Source organism: Macaca fascicularis, chromosome 11 (genome assembly GCF_037993035.2).
Source record: "Macaca fascicularis isolate 582-1 chromosome 11, T2T-MFA8v1.1".
NCBI lineage: Eukaryota > Metazoa > Chordata > Mammalia > Primates > Cercopithecidae > Macaca > Macaca fascicularis.
Genome location: NC_088385.1, coordinates 55,640,630 through 55,662,098, shown reverse-complemented (window position 1 = coordinate 55,662,098; position 21,469 = coordinate 55,640,630). Strand labels below are relative to the sequence as shown.

The window sequence follows — 21,469 nt, the reverse complement described above, 5'->3', positions numbered from 1 at the left end:
GCTTTTCCACGAATGGTATTTATTGTTGTTACTGCAGTTGTTAGCTATAATTACATGCTACAGATATCTCAGGATGCCCTTAAATTCCTCCATTGTAAGCCACGGGCAACGACTGTCATCGACTGTAGTTTCTAGGAAGACCAGCCAATTCCAAGAAGGATGCTCGGCGGGAGAACCTAATGCCGGAAGCCTATTCGCGAAAAACTCTTCCTTCCCGGACGCTAAAGTCTGGCAAACCACATTGCCCGGCAGACCCCGCAGCCTAGGGCCGGCGCTCAAGCCGTGCATTCTGGGATTGGTAGTTCCCGGGCCTCAGTGTCGGCCTGTGCGCCCAGCTCCAGGAACTCGCCTTCCCAGCTTGCCTTGCGGCCGGGGGGTTCATCACCGCGACCAGGAAACGGGAAAGATGGCGACGGCTCCTCGACGTTGAGGCCGCGTTGGGCGGTTCAGACTCAGGGTGGTGAGTCCCGGGCGGTGGGGGCGGTTCCCACGAGCTTACAGAGAGGGCGAGAGTCGGGGCACAGCGGTGGCCCCTGCCTCCTGGACGAGGCGGGAAAGAACGCCTCAGAAAAGGGGCATGAACCCGGGAAGCTCGGGCGGGCAGGAGTGAAGGGGCGCAGGCCCCAGGGGTAGTGTTGGCTCCTCCGAGCACAGGCCACGTCCCTGCACGATATTTTCCTCCCAGGACTCTGCCCATGGGCGCAGCGCCTCTGATACCCCCAGTCTGACCTTATTCTTTCATGCTTCAAGTAGGCTTTGCTGCAGCCAAACTGGAACTCAGGCTTTTCTCTCGCAATCAGTCCATGTTTTCCCGCCTCTGCTCCGCCTCTATTATTTCTTTTGCCGGGAATGACTTCTTTTCCGCGTCCTTAATTACATATCTTCAAATTCTACTTATACTTAAAGGCTCAAGCGTCACTTCCTCTACCAAGCCTTCCACGTCACCTTTTACAAGTGAAAGGAAACGCCTTTGAACACCTGTATTACTACATCTGAGCCTTGATACTCTTCTTGATATGTGTCTCATACCCCCTATTGTTCTTTATTTTTTTTGAGACGGAGTCTCGCTCTGTCGCCCAGGCTGGAGTGCAATGGCGCGATCTCTGCTCACTGCAACCTCCGCCTCCCGAGTTCAAGCGATTCTCCTGTCTCAGCCTCCCGAGTAGCTGGGATTACAGGCGTACGTCGCCACGCCCTGCTAATTTTTTGTATTTTTAGTAGAGTGTTAGGATTACAGGTGTGAGCCACCGCGTCCGGCCTGATAACCCCTGTTGTTCTAAAAATTTCCTGTGAACAGAATTTGTTTTTGTGACTCACATAGCACCTAGCACTGTGCCTTGCATACAGTAGATGCTTGGTAAATACGTCATTGAATGAAAAAAAAGAATGTGCCCCTGCCCTGCAAGAACTGAGGACCTGAAGATCTGGAGGTTTGAGAGAAGGCTGCTGGGAAGCATGGCCAGAGTCAGCCTGGTTATTTGGCCCTTGTGATAATAGAACCTGTGATAAAAGTTGCCTATATTTACTGTCTCCTCATTTTTCATTCTCTTCCAAACTCATTCCACTTGGGCTTCCATTCCCTCAATGCTACTGAAACAGCTCTTGTTAAGGTCACCAGTAATCTCCATTTTTCCAAATTCAGTGGTTGCTTCTCTGTCCCTTATTCCCTCTCCACTTCGCTGGTACTTGATTCCGTTGACCCCTCCCTCCTTGAAACATGTTTTTGGCTTCTTCGTTGCCATACTTTTCTTTGTCCTTTCTCACTGGCTGCTGGTTCTTTCCATTCTTTTTCTGTGGTTCATCCCGTGGCTAACTCCTGTTAAAGTGTTCCAGAGCTCAATCCTGGAGCTGCTTCTCTATTTTTTTCTTTCACTATGCTGCCTACTTAGGTAATATCATTTAGTGTCCCATGGCTTTAAAAGCTATCTGTGTATTGGTGACTCAGGTTTTTGTCTATTGACCCTCTTCCCTAAGTTCCAGATTTGCATTTCTACTTGCCTTCTGGGAATCTCCACTTGGTTATCTTACTGACATCTCACATTTAACCTGGCCAAAATGAAACGTTTGATTTCTTCTTAAATCTATTCCTTCCCTAGTCTTTTCCAGTTTGTTTGCTATGGCACCGCAAACTATTAGGTTGCTGAAACTATAAATTTAGGAGCTATCTTTGTGTCCCTTCTTTCTGTATCTCCCTTCAGTAAGTCCTGTCAGCTTTGCCTCCAAAATATGCTCTGACACTGCCTACTTCTTTCCATCTCCATTGCCACCTTCCTAGAACAAGCCACTGCCATCTCTTGCCTAGAGTACCATAATAGCACTCTCAGTGGTTTTGTTTTCACTCTGCCTCTCTGCTATATATTTTCTTGCAAGTCACCGAAGTATTAGATTGCTTCCTGTATAAAGCTCTTCTAAGATCCCCATTGCAGTTAAAATCCAGTTTACTCTGACCTGTAACACATTTTCGTTATCTGACTCCTGCCCAACTCACTGAACTCATCTTGAATCAGTATTCCCCCTGCATCAGTGCTTCGCAGGCTCAAGAAGTCTTCCCACCTCAGCCTGGGCTCAGGTGATCCTCCCCAGGCAGGAGCAAAGGAGCATGGGTCCCATAGGTAGTATTGGCTCCTAGGGGTACAAGCCGTGTTCCTGGATGATATTTTCCTTTATTTTCTTCCCAGGCCTCTGCCTATGAGCTCTTGAACACTTTTGAACTGAAGCATTCCACCCACCCTCAGCCTCCCAAAGTGCTAGGATTACAAGTGTGAACCACCACACCTGGCTGATTTTTCTTTTTTTTTCCTCGAGACAGAGGGAGTCTTGCTCTGTCACCCAGGCTGGAGTGCAGTGGCGCTATCTTGGCTCAAAACAACCCCCACCTCCTGGGTTCAAGCAGTTCTGCCTCAGCCTTCCGAGTACCTGGGATTACGGATGCCCGACACCATGCCTGGCTAATTTTTGTATTTTTAGTAGAGATAGGGTTTCACCCTGTTGGCCAGGCTGGTCTCAAACTCCTGACCTCATGATCCGCCTACCTCAGCCTCCCAAAGTGCTGAGATTACAGGTGTGAGCCACTGCACCCAGCCTCTGGCTGATTTTTATAAATGTAAAATTTTATTTTTCAAAATAGACGGGTAGTCTTACTATACTATCCTGGCTGGTCTTGAACTCCTGAGCTCAAGTGATCCTCCCGCCTTGGCCTTCCAAGGTGCTGGTACTACAGGCATGAGCCATCAGGCCTGGCCACACAAATATGTTTTTAACTGACAAACGTGCAGTTGGGCTCACACCTGTAATACCAGCACTTTGGGAGGCTGAGGCAGAAGGATCCCTTGAGCCCAGGAGTTCAAGACTAGCCTGGACAACAAATTGAGACCTTGTCTCTAATAAAAATTTTAAAAATTAGTTGGGGGCGGGCACAGTGGCTCATGCTTGTAATCTCAGCACTTTGGGCACTCAGGGCGGATCACCTGAGGTCAGGAGTTTGAGACTAGCCTGGCCAACATGGTGAAACTCCGCCTCTACTAAAAATACAAAAATTAGCCAGGCGTGGTGGCACGTGCCTGTAATCCCAACTACTCGGGAGGCTGAGGCAGGAGAATCACTTGAACCTGGGAGGTGGAGGTTGCAGTGAGCTGAGATCGTGCCATTGTGCTCCAGGCTGGGCGACAGAGCAAGACTCTGTCTCAAAAAAAAAAATGGGTCGGGTGTGGTGGCATGCGCCTATAGTCCCAACTACTTGGGAGGTTGAGGCAGGAGGATCGCTTGAGCCTGGGAAGTCAAGGCTGCAGTGTGCCATGATTGTGCCCTGCCCTCCATCCTGGGTGAGAGGGTGAGACCCTGTCTCAACAACAACAACAACAACAACAACAACAACAAAAAACAAACCTGACGAACATGCTAAGCTAGTTCCTGCCCCAGTTTCCTAGTACTCACATCTCTTCTATCTAATAAGGGTTTTTTACCCTGATCTTTTCATGGCCCTCTTTCCCATCATTCAAGTCTCAGCTTAAATGTCAACTAAAACTTCTACCCTGAGCCATCTATCTGTTGTTTATACCCTTACCAATCATATCACTCTTTTATTCTCTTCATTAGCATTCATTACTATTTAAAATCCTTTCTGCTACACTAGAATTTACGCTTTATGAAGTAGGAGACTTTGTTTTCTTTACTGCTTTGTCTCCATTACCTACAACAATTTCTGGTACCTTGTAGGTGCTCAGTGAATATTTGTTGAAAGAATGAATGGGCCGGGCGCGGTGGCTCACGCCTGTAATCCCAGCACTTTGGGAGGCCGAGGCGGGCGGATCACAAGGTCAGGAGATCAAGACCACGGTGAAACCCCATCTCTACTAAAAATACAAAAAAAATTAGCCGGGCGTGGTTGTGGGCGCCTGTAGTCCCAGCTACTCGGGAGGCTGAGGCAGGAGAATGGCGGGAACCCGGGAGGCGGAGCTTGCAGTGAGCCGAGATCGCGCCACTGCACTCCAGCCTGGGCGACAGAGCGAGACTCCGTCTCAAAAAAAAAAAAAAAAAAAAAAAAGAATGAATGATATCCAGGATGCTGTACAGAGAAAATAGCCCTCCTTTGGGATTATTTTCTTAGGGCTACAAGTGTTCTTTTTTTTTTTTTGAAACAGGGTTTTGCCCTGTTGCCCAGGCTGGGGTGCAGTGGCATGATCTCGGCTCACTGCAGCCTCCGCCTCCCAGGTTCAAGCTATTCTCCTGCCTCAGCCTCCTGAGTAGCTGGGACTACAGGCACGCACCACCACGCCCAGCTAACTTTTTTATTTTTAGTAGAGACGGGGTTTCACCATGTTTGCCAGGATGGTCTTGATCTCCTGACCTCGTGATCTGCCTGCCTCGGCCTCCCAAAGTGCTGGGATTACAGGTGTGAGCCACCACGCACAGCCCAAGACATAGCTATTTCTATGTGATATGCATGATGTACTGATACAGAACAGTCAGTCACTTCTCAGGTGATTGTGAGATCAAATGGGTTGTCCTCACATTTTGAAAGTGCTTCTTGTTCATTTTTCTTTTCTTATCTTTATACAATCTTCCTTAAGGATATATGGCGGGGAATGGCATGAGAAAGGGGACTTGTAAGCTAAAGCTTAAGGAACTATTTGAGCTGAACCATCTGGGGATAAAATAAGTTGCGAGAAATGTATCCCAAGTCTTTGGGATGATGATGAGGTGGTTGCAGATTCAGGATTGCTGCAGTTTTAGCTCCTGGCTGAACTAGATTTCATAGTCCAAAGAATAGTTGACAGTGTGGGAGTGGTGTTCGGTGTCTCCCAGGTAGGAGGGAGACAGAAAACATTCCTGCTGAAACCTTTCACAAAACTGGGTTATGCAGATGACCAAGGTTGTGAAAATCTGAATAGGGAATGTCAGTCAGGACTTCTGCAACCTCTAGTTTTGGATATTTAAAAAATATATATTTTGAAATAATTACAGTTTCACAGGAAGTTAAAAAATGTGTGTAGAGGTCCTGTGTACCCTTCACCAAATTTTTCCCATTGCATAACTAGAGGTACATTTCTTTTAATCTGAGTAAAAGTGTGTTTCTCCACTTAAATTCAGGTTTTCCTTGTGGTGCTAATTATAATATGATCCAGATCTCAAAGTTAAACTTTTTTCTCCATTGAGCTCTCTTTATGAGCTGGAGAAATGTCTCTCTCAGATGTATGTGTGCTGACTGATCCTAGTGGGTTGGCAGACCTAATAAACTTCAAAGTAAGCAATGTAGGATGTTTCTAGAAGCGGTACGCTATTCATACACTAACACTTCTTTTAATACTCTTTTGCAGTCTAATTACAAAAATATGGTATATTCACTGTACATATCTAGAAATGAATATATAAAAAGGAATCGGCCAGGCACTGTGGCTCACGCCTGTAATCTCAGCCTTTTAGAGGCTGAGGCAGGAGGATTGCTTAAGGTCAGGAATTTAAGACCAGCCTGGGCAACATAGTGAGACCCTGTCTCTACAAAAAATAAATTAGCCAGGCGAGGCAGGAGGATGGCTTGAGCCCAGGAAGTTGAAGCTGCAGTGACCTATGATTGCACCACTGCACTCCAGCCTGGGTGACAGAGTGAGACCCTGAAAGGAATTACAGGGAGACAATATAGTATAGTGAGTAACAATGGTCTGTGGAGCCAGACTGCCTGCAACTCTGCCACTACCTGTCTGCCCTCAGACAAGTTCCTTTATATACCTGAGCTTCAGTCTTCTCATCTGTACTGTAGACATACTAATATATCCACCTCATAGGATTGTTTTGAGGGTAAGTGAATTATGTATAAGCAATTTACAGCACTGCCTAGTACATTGTAAGTACTCTTCCTACTCATTACAGATGGCAGGAGAGCTGGTTGACAAAAAGGACCGTGATGCATCACCTTCCAAGGAGGAAAGGAAGCGATCACGGACTCCTGACAGAGAGCGGGATAGAGACCGGGACCGGAAGTCTTCCCCATCTAAAGATAGAAAGCGGCATCGTTCAAGGGATAGACGTCGAGGAGGCAGCCGTTCTCGCTCTCGTTCCCGTTCCAAATCTGCAGAAAGGTAAAGTAACTTTGTATATTGTTACATGGAAAGGGAGAGTACATTTCATATTTTTTCCTTGTTGGTTCTTCTGATGCCTCCAGTATTAGGCATTTTTTTTTTTTTTTTTTCCTGAAACGGAGTCTCGCTCTGTCGCCCAGGCTGGAGTGCAGTGGCTTGATCTCAGCTCACTGCAAGCTCCACCTCCTGGGTTCACACCATTCTCCTGCCTCAGCCTCCCGAGTTGCTGGGACTACAGGCACCTGCCACCATGCCTGGCTAATTTTTGTATTTTTAGTAGAGACAGAGTTTCACCGTGTTAGCCAGGATGGTCTCGATCTCCTGACCTCACGATCCGCCCACCTTGGCCTCCCAAAGTGCTGGGATTATAGGCGTGAGCCACTGCACCCGGCCTTTTTTTTTTTTTTTTAAAAGGTGGAGTTTCACTCTTGTTGCCTAGGCTGGAGTGCAATGGCACGATCTTGGCTCACTGCAACCTCTGCCTCCTGGGTTCAAGCAATTCTCCTGCCTCAGCCTCCCGAATAGCTGGGATTATAGGCACCCACCACACCCAGCTAATTTTGTATTTTTAGTAGAGACAGGGTTTCTCCACATTGGTCAGGCTGATCTCGATCTCCTGACCTCAGGTGATCCACCCACCTCAGCCTCCCAAAGTACTGGGATTACAGGCGTGAGCCACTGTGCCTGGCTAGGCATCTACTTTTTGTACATTAATCTACTCCTAGCCCAGTTGGACCTGCAGGTGTTTTCAGTTTTCCTCAGTGACCCAACTCTTAAAAGTTGAGAGGGAACTTGTAAGATGAAGGTCCGGGTTATCAAGGAAGGTTCATTTGTGGCTGGGTGTGGTGGCTCATACCTGTAATCCCAGCACTTTGTGAGGCCAAGGTGGGTGGATTACTTAAGGTGAGGAGTTTGAGACCAGCCTGGCCAACATGGCAAAACCCTGTCTCTTCTAAAAATATAAAAATTAGCCAGGTGTGGTGGTGCATGTCTGTATTCCCAGCTATTCGGGAGGCTGAGGCATGACAATTCCTTGAACCCGGGAGGCGGGGGCTGCAGTGAGCCGAGATCGCACCACTGCACTCCAGTCTAGGCGACAGAGCGAGACTCCATCTCAAAAAAATAAAAAAGGAAGTTTCATCTGTTCACATAGTCAATGACCTGTCATTGCCATTAATACTTAACAGTACATCTCTGATCTATAGAAGCTTCTTAGAATTCCCTCGTTATTTCCGTGAGAGATACATTCTCTAATTTGTAAAACATTACTTTGGCACAAGAGTATAGGAACTTTCTCAGGGCTGCAGTGAAGCAAGATACTTTGGAAATACCAGTGAATTCTTAAATTTGCGGTCTTCCAGAGAACGACGGCACAAAGAACGAGAACGAGATAAGGAGCGGGATCGGAATAAGAAGGACCGAGATCGAGACAAGGATGGACACAGACGGGACAAGGACCGGAAACGATCCAGGTATATGAAGGAATGAGGGGGATTTAGGGGAATGCTCCCATTTCTTCTCTGCACCTGAGTTGACTCAGCTTCTTATGAAAGTAGATTTCTCTTAACAGATTCTGTTGGTAGTTATTACAGAGCTCTTTTTCTTATTTATTTTTATTTTATTTATTTTTTTAAAGCAGAGTCTCACTTTCTTGCCCAGCCTGCAGTGCAGTAGTGTGATCACAGCTTACTGCAGCCTTGACTTCCCCAGGCTTAGGTGATTCACCTACCTCAGCCTCCTGAGTAGCTGGACTACAGACATCTACCACCAGATTTTGGTTTGTTTTTGTTTTTTTTTTTGAGACAGAGTTTTTGTCCTGTTGCCCAGGCTAGAGTGCAATGGCACGATCTCAGCTTACTGCAACCTCCGCCTCTTGGGTTCAGACAGTTTTCCTGCCTCAGCCTCCCAAGTAGCTGGGAATACAGGCATGCGCCACCACGCCTGGCTAATTTTTGTATTTTTAGTAGAGACAGGGTTTCTCCATGTTGGCCAGGCTGGTCTCAAACTCCCGACCGCAGGTGATCCACCCACCTCGGCCTCGCAAAGTGCTGGGATTACAGGCATGAGCCACCGTGCCTGGCCTCTTTTGTTTGTTTGTTTTCTTTTTTTGAGACGGAATCTTTCTCTGTCACCCAGGCTGAGTGCGGTGGCACAATCTCACTGCAACCTCCACCTCCTGAGTTCAAGCAATTCTGCTGCTTCAGCTCCCCAAGTAGGGGGGATTACAGGTGCACGCCACCACACCTGGCTAATTTTTGTATTTTTAGTAGAGACGGGGTTTTGCCTGTTGGCCAGGCTGGTCTCGAACTCCTGACCTTAGGTGATCTGGCCACCTCGGCCTCTCAAAGTGCTGGGATTACAGGCATGAGCCACTGTGCCTGGCCTGTATACAAAGTTCTTATCAGGCCCTGAAAGTATAGGTTAGAATTCAAGGCAGAGGACAGAATGCTCCTAACAGAAACTCAGTGGGGTTGTTTAAATTCTCTTGTAGATTAAGCTTAGATCAGGTATGGGGAAAGATTGTTGGGATTGATGGGAATGAAAAATGATGAGGGAATATAGATAACAATATCTTCTTGGCTTGTGGTGGGGTGGCCATGTAGGCTAAATTCATTGTGTATGAAAGAGTTAAGGAGGGACGGGCACCGTGGCTCACACCTACAATCCTAGCACTTTGGGTGGCCGAGGTGGATATATCACCTGAGGTCAAGAGTTCGAGACCAGCCTGACCAACATGGTGAACCCTCGTCTCTACTAAAAATTTTAAAAATTAGGCTGGGCACGGTGGCTCACGCCTGTAATCCCAGCACTTTGGGAGGCCGAGGTGGGCAGATCACGAGGTCAGGAGAGTGACACCATCCTGGAGAACATGGTAAAACCCCGTCTCTACTAAAAATACGAAAAAAAATTAGCTGGGCATAGTGGCGGGCGCCTGTAGTCCCAGCTTCTTGGGAGGCTGAGGCAGGAGAATGGCGTGAACCCGGGAGGCGACAGAGCTTGCAGTGAGCAGAGATCACGCCACTGCACTCCAGCCTGGGCGACAAAGTGAGACTCTGTCTCAAAAAAAAAAAAAAAATTAGCCAGTGGTGGCAGTACGAACCTGTAGTCCTAGCTACTCGGGAAGTCCCAGCTACTCAGGAAGCTAAGGCAGAATTGCTTGAACTCAGGAGGGAGAGGTTGCAGTGAGCTGAGATCACACCATTGCACTCCAGCTGAGGCAACAGAGTGGCACTGCGTCTCCAAAAAAAAAAAATTTTAAACAGCCACACCTGGCTAATTTTTGTGTTTTTAGCAGAGACAGGGTTTTGCCATTTTGGCCAGGCTGGTCTTGAACTCCTGACCTCAGGTGACCCACCTGCCTTGGCCTCCCAAAGTGCTGGGATTACAGGCATGAGACACTGCGCCTGGCCTAGAGGAAATATTTTTGACATCAGTAGTAAAGTCCCACTTCCCAAAGGAGATTAGTCTCAAAAGGAGATTTGGGTAGAAAGGGGCCAAGACAGGGCCATAATTAGGTTTCAGAGCTGGCAGAATGACCATGCCTGCTAAGAGAGTTTCAAGACATGATAGATGACCGTGAGCCAGTCTTGTTGAGTCATGGGGAAACTTCCATTCTGTTTTTGGGGCTTAACTTGAACCTCATCCAGGGGCTGAAGTAAGAGTGATGTGGACCTTTCTTGTTCCTTTTCCTCAAAGCTTATCTCCTGGCCGAGGAAAAGACTTTAAATCTCGGAAGGACAGAGACTCTAAGAAGGATGAAGAGGATGAACATGGTGATAAGAAGCCTAAGGTGAAGGAGAGGAAGGATATTTTTCATCTTCAACTCATGCGTTGCTTTGTTGATCTTTAAAGCGAAGAGAGCCTTTATAGACTAAAGTTCTGTGTTTTATCTTCAGGCCCAGCCATTATCCCTGGAGGAACTTCTGGCCAAGAAAAAGGCTGAGGAAGAAGCTGAGGCTAAGGTAAGTACTTGGGGGTCTCCATTCATCTGCTCAGGCTGCCATAACAAAATACCACAGACTGGGTGACTTCAACAACAGAAATTAATTTTCTCATAGTTCTGGAGGCTGGAAGTCTGAGAGTGGAGTGTCAGCAGGGTTGTTTCTTCTGAGGCCTCTCTTGGCTTATAAGACTGTCTTCTTCCTCGGCTCTTCACATGGTCTTCCCTGTGTACACATGTACCCCTTGTGTTGGATTAGGGCTCACCCTAAAAGGCCTTTTTTTTTTTTTTGAGACAGAGTCTCACTCTGTCACCCGGGATGGAGTACAGTGGCGTGATATCGGCTCACTTCAACCTCCGCCTCCCAGGCTGAAGCAATCCTCCCACCTCAGCCCCCCAAATATCTGGGACTACAGGTGCGTGCCACAACGCCCAGCTAATTTTTGTATTTTTTGTAGAGTCAGGATTTCACCATGTTGCCCAGGCTGGTCTCGAACCCCTGGGCTCAAGTGATCTGCCCTCCTTGGCCTCACAAAGTGCTGGGATTACAGGCATGAGCCACTGTGCCCAGCCTAATGGGCTCATTTTAACTTAATCACCTCTTTACATGCCCTGTCTCCACATACAGTCACATTCTAAGATACTAGGGGTTAGGGCTTCCACATATGAATTTTGAGCTGGGTACAGTGGCTCACACCTGTAATCCCAATACTTTGGAAGGCCAAGATGGGAGGATCACTTGAGCCAGGGATTTTTAGACCAGCCTGGGCAACGTGGTAAAAACCCATCTCTACCAAATTTAAAAAATTAGCCATCTGTGGTAGCATGCATGTGTAGTTCCAGCTACTTAGGAGGCTGAGGCAAGGATATTGCTTGAGCCCAGGAGGTTGAAGCTGTAGTGAGCCATGATGACACCACTGTACTGCAGCTTGGGCAACAGAGCAAGAGTCTGTCGCAAAAAATATATATAACGTGTATTTTTTTTTTTTTTTTTGGGAGGGGGGATGGAGTCTCGCTCTGTTACCCAGACTGGAGTGCAGAGGCGCAATCTCGGCTCACTGCAAGCTCCGCCTCCTGGGTTCACGCCATTCTCCTGCCACAGCCTCCCGAGTAGCTGGGACTACTGGCGCCCGCCAGCACACCCGGCTAATTTTTTGTATTTTTAGTAGAGACGGGGTTTCACCGTGTTAGCCAGGGTGGTCTCGATCTTCTGACCTCGTGATCCTCCCGCCTCGGCCTCCCAAAGTGCTGGGATTACAGGCGTGAGCCACTGCGCCCGGCCTTAACATGTGTATTTTTTGTTTGTTTGTTTCTTTTGAGATGGAGTCTCACTCTGTTGCCCAGGCTGGAGTGCAGTGGCACGATCTCGGCTCACTGCAACCTCCGTCTCCCAGGTTCAGGCAGTTCTCCTGCCCCAGCCTCCAGAGTAGCTGGGACTATAGGCATGCGCCACCATGCCCGGCTAATTTTTTGTATTTTTTAGTAGAGATAGGGTTTCACTGTGCTGGCCAGGCTTGTCTCGAACTCCTGACCTCGTGATCTGTCCGCCTCGGCCTCCCAAAGTGCTGGGATTTATAGGCACAAGCCACTGCGCCCGGTCACATTTTTTTTTTTTTTAGAGATAAGGTCTTGCTTTTTTGCCCAGGCTGAAGTACAGTGGTGCAATCACAGCTCACTATAACCTCAAACTCCTGAGCTCTTATGATTTTCCTGCCTCAGCCTCCTGAGTAGCTGGGACTATAGGCACATGCCATCATGTCTGGCTGAGTTTTTTTATTTTTGTAGAAACAAGGTCTTGCTATGTTGCCCAGGCTGGTCTTGAACTCCTGGCCTCAAGCAATCCTCCCATCTAGGTCTCCCAAAGCACTGGGATTACAGGCATGTGCCACCACGTCCAGCCTGAAAAAATACAGAATTCTGTAGGGGACGTAGTTCAGTCCATAACCGAGTCCAAGGCCTATTTATGTTTTCCTCAACAGGCTTAATGCTTCAGCAAATATTTTTGGGTTCCATGCCATCTCCCCATTAGTGATGTGATTGTACCCTGCTCCCAGATCCTTTGTTGACAGTTCCAATCTGTTTTGTAGCCCAAGTTCCTCTCCAAAGCAGAACGAGAGGCTGAAGCTCTAAAGCGACGGCAGCAGGAGGTGGAAGAGCGGCAGAGGATGCTTGAAGAAGAGAGGAAGAAAAGGAAACAGTTCCAAGACTTGGGCAGGAAGATGTTGGGTTCGTTATTCTACCCTGTGTAGCCACTAGATGGAAGAGGAAAGAGTGGGATGAGATACAGTGTCTCTTAGGAGAGATAGAAACCTGTTCACTCTGGAGTTTGGAAAAGGGAAGGATGGTGGGAGTTTATGAGAAAACATTTTTCTGTTAGATCTCCATTTACCCCATATCATAAGTCTAGCCCTTTTTTTCTTCATTTGATGTTCCTCATCTGGATTCCCTGCATTCCCTCTCCTCTTTTCTTCCATGAGCTCTTCTGCAGCTTTGCTTTCTTTGATCTGCAGAAGATCCTCAGGAACGGGAACGTCGGGAACGCAGGGAGAGGATGGAACGGGAGACCAATGGAAATGAGGATGAGGAAGGTCGGCAGAAGATCCGGGAAGAGAAGGATAAGAGCAAGGAACTGCATGCCATTAAGGTGCAGGCCTTGGATCCATCTTCACTTCTCTCCCACACACAAAAATGAGGTTTAGTTATTTGGCCATTGTGATCTCTGCATGTGAGAATTGGGCCTCAAGGCTCATGTGCTTTGTGTTCCCTCCCTGAGCAGGAACGTTACCTGGGTGGCATCAAAAAACGGCGCCGAACAAGACATCTCAATGACCGAAAATTTGTTTTTGAGTGGGATGCATCTGAGGACACATCCATTGACTACAACCCCCTGTGAGTGGCTTCAGGCCTGAATTCTAGGTCTTTTCCACTAGGCAGTCCTAGAGAGCTGATGACTACAGAGGTGGAGGAAGTCAGACAAGCCGGGATGGAAAATTGGTAGACTGGTAGTCAGCCAGCCCTCTGGTGGAAGAAAGACCCTGTCCAGGAGGAACTGTTTCATATTAGTAGTCTGCCCTTCCCTCCTACTGCCATAACAGCTCCTTCTTTTTTCTTTTCCTCTGTCTCAATCCCAGGTATAAAGAACGGCACCAGGTGCAGTTGTTAGGGCGAGGCTTCATTGCAGGCATTGACCTCAAGCAGCAGAAACGAGAGCAGTCACGTTTCTATGGAGACCTAATGGAGAAAAGGCGAACCCTGGAAGAAAAGGAGCAGGAGGAGTGAGTGATCAAGGCTAGGGTGGCTGGACAGAGCCCAGAGACTCTACAGAAAGGAGTTGGAGGGCACTGATTCTACTTACTCCTCACATCCTGCTCCAGGGCAAGACTCCGTAAACTTCGTAAGAAGGAAGCCAAGCAGCGCTGGGATGATCGTCATTGGTCTCAGAAAAAGTTAGATGAGATGACGGACAGGGACTGGCGGATCTTCCGTGAGGACTACAGCATCACCACCAAAGGTGGCAAGATCCCCAATCCCATCCGATCCTGGAAAGACTCTTCTCTGCCCCCACACATCTTGGAGGTCATTGATAAGTGTGGCTATAAGGTAAGGAGGGGTAGATTGGCTCAAAAGATCTGAAATGTTCCTGCACTAGTTTGGGAATAGAGAACTTTGTTCCTTGACTATTTGGAGCCATCCCTGCTATTGGGTACCAATGTGACCTTTTCTGTCACTTTCTGGTAGAAGCGTCAGCTTTTAGTGATTATGTTTCTTCTTGGGGTCCCCATTTCTGTGCACTGTACTTGGCATCCTTCCATTGCACTAGCAGATATGCTTACTACTATCAGTGGTAGCCCAGGTTGTATAATTCTGCCTGTACCTATTACTCTTTCTCGGGGTCACTGCAGGAACCAACACCTATCCAGCGTCAGGCAATTCCCATTGGGCTACAGAATCGTGACATCATTGGTGTGGCTGAGACTGGCAGCGGCAAGACAGCAGCCTTCCTCATCCCACTGCTGGTCTGGATCACCACACTTCCCAAAATTGACAGGTGGGGTCAGCTGGCACCAGCTGGAGTGGGTTTGTCTGGGTAGGAAAGGTGAAAGTGGCAAAAGAATGTTTGTTTTTTGTTTCACGTCTATAATCGGAAGCTTGCTTCTTTATTCTTGGTTCGATATTAGGGAATAATTGGATCATGATATCAAAGAATTATATGTTGCTGGCAAAGACCTGGAGAACTTTGCTATCCTGGAGTCTCTGATTTTTATTTTTTTATTTTATTATATTTATTTTTTTGAGACAGAGTCTCACTCTGTCACCCAGGCTGGAGTGCAGTGGCACGATCTCGGCTCACTGCAACTTCTGCCTCCCAGGTTCAGGTGATTTTCCTGCCTCATCCTCCTGAGTAGCTGGGAATTACAGGCATGTGCCACCACACCCAGCTAACTTTTGTTTTTTTGTTTTGTTTTGTTTTTTTGAGATGGAGTTTTGTTCTTGTTGCCCAGGCTGGAGTGCAGTGGCGCAGTCTCGGCTCACTGCAACCTCCTCCTCCCAGGTTCAAGTGATTCTCCTCCCTCAGCCTCCTGAGTAGCTGGGATTATAGGCACCCGTCACCACGCCCGGCTAATTTTTTTGTATTTTTAGTAGAGACGGGGTCTCCATGTTCAGGCTGGTCTCTTAACTCCTGACCTCAGGTGATCCGCCTGCCTCAGCCTCCCAAAGTGTTGGGATTACAGGCATGAGCCACTGCGCCCGTCCTTAATTTTTGTATTTTTAGTAGAGATGAGGTTTCACCATGTTGGCCAGGTTGGTCTCAAACTCCTGATTTCAAGTGATCTGCCTGCCTTGGCCTCCCAAAGTGCTGGGATTACAGGCGTGAACCACTGCACCTGGCCGAATCTCTGATTTTTATTTATTTATTTATTTATTTATTATTTATTTATTTTTGTTTTTTTGAGATGGAGTCACGCTTTGTTGACCAGGCTGGAGTGCAGTGGTGTGATCTTGGCTTACTGCAACCGTTGCCTCCCAGGCGCAGATCCTCCCACCTCAGCCTCCCAAGTAGCTGGGATTACAGGTGTGTTCCAACATGCCCAGCTAATTTTTGTATTTTTTGTAGAAACAGAGTTTTACCATGTTGCCTAGGCTGGTCTCAAACTCCTGGGCTCAAGTGATTCACCCACCTCAGCCTCCCAAAGTGCTGGGATTATAGGCTTGTACCATCTTGCCTGGCCTCTGGACTTACTTTTTTTTTTTTTTTTTTTTTGAGACAGAGTGTCTCTGTCAGGCTGGAGTACAGTGGCACGATCTCAGCTCACTGCAACCTCCATCTCCTGGGTTCAAGCAATTCTCCTGCCTCAGCCTCCCAAGTAGCTGGTATTACAGGCGCCGGCCACCACCCCTGGCTAATTTTTGTATTTTTATTAGAGGCAGAGTTTCACCATGTTGGCCAGGGTGGTCTCAAACTCCTGACCTCAGGTGATCCGCCTGCCTCAGCCTCCCACAGTTCTGGGATTACAGGTGTGAGCCATAGCGCCCAGCCCTGGCCTCTGATTTTTGAGTGAGATCATTGCATTCTTTTCTCATCATCCTCCCCATTCCCATCGCTTCCCCTAAGAGTGACTTTGTCTTGCTCTGGCTTGTGGTTGGATAAGAACCAAAGCTCACGAAGCTGTGGGATGCCCCATTTACCACAGAATCGAAGAGTCAGACCAAGGCCCTTATGCCATCATCCTGGCTCCCACCCGTGAGTTGGCTCAACAGATTGAGGAAGAGACCATCAAGTTTGGGAAGCCGCTAGGTATCCGCACTGTGGCTGTCATTGGTGGCATCTCCAGAGAAGACCAAGGCTTCAGGCTGCGCATGGGTTGTGAGGTTTGTTTTTCTATCTAGCAGCCAGCCTGCTGTCTGGGAAGGCTGTCTTGGGGCTTTGTTTCTAGTTTCTGGAATAGATGTGCAGTAGAATGAAGAAAGGAGCTGGTTTATATGTATGTGCTATTTATTGAGAACTTATGCACCAAAGTTTATATTACAAATAGTATATATCATATATATTAGCTCATTAATTCTCACAATAATGTGTGAGAGTAGGTAGTGATATTTCCTTGTTATAGATCAAGCTGAGGTTCAGGTTAATAACTGCCTGAAGTCACAAACAGCTGGCAATGGGCAGAGCTGAGATTCTTATCCATAGCCTGTGCTTTTAGTTACTCTTTACTCTGCCAGACCAAATCTTTGACTTTGTGCATTGCGTTCATCTCAGGAAAGTGGAGGAGAGCTTTTTATGAGAAATCTGCTGTAGAAATTTAGAGTTTTTACATTTTTTTTTTTAATTTAGTCTTTATACAACCCCCTTCATGGTATCCCTTAGTCTCTCCCATCTAAGAAAGTTGCTTCTTCAGGATCTGAAATGATTTGCCAAAAAAAAAAAAAGTTTCTACTGATTTTGCCTCCTCTGTCTAATCCCTGCATCTTACTCAGAGACCTCATTCGTTCCTGAGAAAATCCAGGCAACAAGTGATTTCATGCTGGTTTGCAGGAGCCTTTACTGCTAAACATAACCAGAGGTTGGGGTCCAAGTTCCTCAGCATTGGAGGTCTGTCACCCAAGTGGGTGGATAGTTCACAGGAAAGAAAAGAAGGGGCACCTGCTGGGCTGTAAGTGATTATACTGTACTACTCAGATTGTGATCGCTACCCCTGGGCGTTTGATTGATGTGCTGGAGAACCGCTACCTGGTGCTGAGCCGCTGTACCTATGTGGTTCTGGATGAGGCAGATAGGATGATTGACATGGGCTTTGAGCCAGATGTCCAGAAGATCCTGGAGCACATGCCTGTCAGCAACCAGAAGCCAGACACGGATGAGGCTGAGGACCCTGAGAAGATGCTGGCCAACTTTGAGTCGGGAAAACATAAGTACCGCCAAGTAAGGCTGCTTCCCTGGGCTGGGAAAAGTGGGACAGGCCAAGGCGGGTGGATCACTTGAGCTCAGGAGTTTGAGACAGCCTGGGCAACATGGCGAAACTCCATCTCTACAAAAATTACAAAAATTAGCTGGGCATGGTGGTGCGCACCTGTGGTCCCAGCCACTCCAGAGGCTGAGGTGGGAGGACCTCTTAAGCCTGGGAGGCCGAGGTTGCAGTGAGCTGAGGTCGTGTCACTATTCCACTCCAACCTGGGCAACAGAGTGAGGCCCTGTCTCAAAAAAAAAAAAAAAGAAAAGTTGTACAAGTTTGCCAACCTCCTATTGGGCCTTTCTTGCCTTAGGTGGGCTCAGAGTACATGTTTCTAGAATGAAGTGTGCCTAGTTACGGTCCTCTGACAGTCCTAAGGGTGGAGCCGTTTAGCTTAGCCCTGGAAAAACGATTCCAAAGACTTATGCTGCTACCGGGACCACAGGTGCTAGCAAATGCTCTCAGGCCTTCCTGTCATCATAAGATGGAAAGTACCTTGATGAACGGGTACTGGGGAAGGATGGGAATTCAGAGGACACTATTTTCTAAGGTGGTGGCTATCAAAGCCTATACTGCGGCACATTTTAGATTCTTTAGTCTGGGCTGGGTTGGTGACAGTGGGATATGTAATTATGCCTGCCTGGGTGCAGGGCTGAGCCTCTTGTTTTCGTAGACAGTCATGTTCACGGCCACCATGCCCCCAGCGGTGGAGCGTCTGGCCAGGAGCTATCTTCGGCGACCTGCTGTGGTGTACATTGGCTCCGCAGGCAAGCCCCATGAGCGTGTGGAACAGAAGGTCTTCCTCATGTCAGAGTCAGAAAAGAGGTACGAGGGCACCTGAGCCAGGGGAAACAGGGTGGAGAATGAAATGGCTCTCAGAACTTTTTTCAGTGCAAGTGCAGGGCAGGGCAATTGCTTTGCTGTGTTGAGCTGCTGTTTTCTTGGGCAGAATGTCATGGGCATTGAAGACCCTGAAAGTAGTGTTCACAGATCAGGGTTGGGCATTTCACTTGGAGCGGGAGGTATTATGCATCTCGTCTTTCTCCTCTTCCCTCCAGGAAAAAGCTGCTGGCAATCTTGGAGCAAGGCTTTGACCCACCCATCATTATTTTTGTCAACCAGAAGAAGGGCTGTGACGTATTGGCCAAATCCCTGGAGAAGATGGGGGTATGTCTGGCAGGGGAGAACAAAATCTGGCCTCTGTGGCACTGCTTTCTGAATCTAGCAAGGCCCCCTAGGCTCTTCCTTTCGATTCTCACCCTTTCTTTTTTTTTTTTTTTTTTTTTTTTTTTTTTTTTTTTTTGAGACGGAGTCTTGCTCTGTCACCCAGGCTGGAGTGCAGTGGCCGGATCTCAGCTCACTGCAAGCTCCTCCTCTCGGGTTCACGCCATTCTCCTGCCTCAGCCTCCCGAGTAGCTGGGACTACAGGCACCCGCCACTTCGCCCGGCTAGTTTTTTGTATTTTTTAGTAGAGACGGGGTTTCACCGTATTAGCCAGGATAGTCTCGATCTCCTGACCTCATGATCCGCCCGTCTCGGCCTCCCAAAGTGCTGGGATTACAGGCTTGAGCCACCGCGCCCGGCCCGATTCTCACCCTTTCTTTAACCTGTCCAGCAATCAACAAGTCAGGACCAGGGTAAAGGGTGGTTTGAGGGAATAAAAAGAATGGAGTCAATTGCCGGGACTCCCTGTCTGCTGCAGTAATGCCAGCCAAAGCTGCCTTAGGTCTTCATCCTGGTGAGGTGGAGCCAGGGAAAGGTTTGAGACCCATATCCTGGCAGAGTCTGAGGATCTAGAAAAGAGTAGGTGAAAACTGTGCTTAGATATGTTGAGGAGAGGAGGTGATGGGGTCAGAAGGGAGCTGATAATCAGTGTCCTTTACTCCTGTTACTGGTGCTTGAGGGGAAGGGTGTGTCCCTGCCACTCAGCTCTTCAACTTCCTTAAACTTCTTGATCCCTGCTTTCTACCCTGATCTTGCCCCTAATTCTCTGAGGACTTATCATCTGTCTGGCTCCACAGCTCTCCCAGCTGCTTTGCCTTTGACCTTACTCTGTGTGTCCCTGCCACACCACACCTTTTTCTCTCGTCCATCTCTTCAGCTCACTTGTTCTCTCCTTCCTTTCACTGCAGTCATTCTTTCTCTTGCCTCCTTCCCTTTCTCCTACCCTGCTGCCCTCTCTAACCCTCCTCTGTGTCTGTCCCATTCCTCTGAACTCCTGTGTCTCTCCTTGATCGCATTGCTCACTCTACCATTCTTCCAACAGTACAATGCTTGCACACTGCATGGTGGAAAAGGCCAGGAGCAGCGAGAGTTTGCATTGTCCAACCTCAAGGCTGGGGCCAAGGATATTTTGGTGGCTACAGATGTAGCTGGTCGTGGTATTGATATCCAAGATGTGTCTATGGTTGTCAACTATGATATGGCCAAAAATATTGAAGGTAAGTTCCAGGGAAAGCAGCTTCAATCCAGGGTGAAGTCAGATTCCTTATGGTGTCCCACTCAAAGTCAAGGTGCTGTCCGTGGGGGGCTGTTACTGCCTTCCTCAGCTCCAAGTCTGGGATTGTTTGCTCCCATGAGAAGCGCTCCTGTCTTTTATCTTACCTGGGTTTGTTGTCCCAGCAGCTGGGATGACACTTGTGTCCTCAAGAGTGTGAAGAATGAAGCTAGGCAGCTGTGGGTCTTAGTGTGGTGGGGACTACAGTCAGTAGGAGGACAGGGGAGATGAGCACCTGGAGAGGGCACTGTGGGCACCTCAGGTTCAGGCAGGACATGCTGTATTCCCGCCTTTGGAGATGGGGTGGGAAGGATGCCTCTAGAAGTGGAGGCATCAGACACGGCTCCCCCGGGCATCTGGGCTGTGCTGAGTGACATTCTTCCCATTCCCCAGATTACATCCACCGCATTGGCCGCACGGGACGAGCAGGCAAGAGTGGGGTGGCCATCACCTTCCTCACAAAAGAGGACTCTGCTGTGTTCTATGAGCTGAAGCAAGCCATCCTGGAAAGCCCAGTGTCTTCCTGTCCCCCCGAACTAGCCAACCACCCAGATGCCCAGCATAAGCCAGGCACCATCCTCACCAAGAAGCGCCGGGAAGAGACCATCTTTGCCTGACACAGCACTCTTCCTGTGGTCTGAGGGCATCTCCGAAGCTGCCTGATGCCTGTTCTTCAGAAACCTCACATCCCTCTTTCCAGGTCCTCACTCCTGGGTTACGGGGGCTTAGGAAAACAGTCAGACTCCCTAGCCCAGACCCTCAGGTCGGGAGGCCTGCGTGTGGGGCTGCAAAAGGAGAGGACGATGCTGTCAGAGGCAGGGAGAGGAAATTACCACAGCTTTTTGGCTCAGCTCTGCCCTTCTTTGCTTTGGGATTGCACTGGGCCATCAGCTCATGCCAGGCTATGGGGGCAGCCAGTTGGCATTGCTCCCCAGACTGAACAGAAACCTGGCTGCCTGATGGGACCTCCTTTGGCACAGACTTGACTGTGTAACTGTATAAACTGCAGCAGCATCGTTGCCCTAGATGCCCCAGGGGACCTGGCACCATGAGGATTACAGACAGTGGAATCTTACTGTCATCTGGACAGCTGTTTTCCTGTTTGGATGGTAAAGAAAGTCGAGCGCCTTTAGACCTGTGCACAGTCCCGCACCAAGGGGTGCTGTGTGCTCTAGGCATCCCCTCCCCCAGGGGATTTTCTGAGTAGATGGGGGGACAGGGTGAACTGGCTGTGTCCATCTTTGTCACTGAGTGAAATCTCTGTTTTCTATTCTCTGAGAAGATAAGTTTGTATGTTCTGAGAATAAATACGTGAATACTAAGGCCGTGTCTAGTTCTAGCTTATTTCCCAGCTTCTCCCTGGCAGGGGGGACACCACTGGGTGCGGGGTGGGTTGGCTTGGAAAATGAGAGACAGTCACATTAAGAGCAGAGCAGAGGGTCTCTGCTGATTATCTTGAGTGCATAGGCGGACTTGAGGGGAGATGCAGAAGCCGTGCAGGACTGTA

At 48.4% G+C, this 21,469-nt stretch overlaps 1 protein-coding gene across 1 annotated transcript; it reads left to right on the top strand.

The window, feature by feature from the left end:
• Positions 1 to 388: 388 nt before the first annotated feature.
• Positions 389 to 21,284, top strand: DDX23 (DEAD-box helicase 23). The gene is made up of 17 exons (XM_005570728.4): positions 389 to 460; positions 6,367 to 6,575; positions 7,937 to 8,047; positions 10,272 to 10,365; positions 10,472 to 10,537; positions 12,603 to 12,741; positions 13,026 to 13,159; positions 13,292 to 13,404; positions 13,647 to 13,790; positions 13,890 to 14,115; positions 14,418 to 14,563; positions 16,209 to 16,386; positions 17,195 to 17,437; positions 18,139 to 18,290; positions 18,524 to 18,632; positions 19,732 to 19,906; positions 20,356 to 21,284. Exons 2-17 carry the CDS (start codon positions 6,367 to 6,369, stop codon positions 20,577 to 20,579), a joined length of 2,463 nt encoding a protein of 820 aa, XP_005570785.1. The 5' UTR covers positions 389 to 460; the 3' UTR covers positions 20,580 to 21,284.
• Positions 21,285 to 21,469: the final 185 nt, after the last annotated feature.

Coding starts and splice junctions, on each gene's coding strand:
- DDX23 (XM_005570728.4), top strand. CDS start 6,367: ATGGCAGGAGAGCTGGTTGACAAAAAGGACCGTGATGCATCACCTTCC. Junction 10,538..12,602: donor AGGAAGAAGCTGAGGCTAAG/GTAAGTACTTGG, acceptor TCTGTTTTGTAG/CCCAAGTTCCTCTCCAAAGC. Junction 16,387..17,194: donor GGCTGCGCATGGGTTGTGAG/GTTTGTTTTTCT, acceptor TGTACTACTCAG/ATTGTGATCGCTACCCCTGG.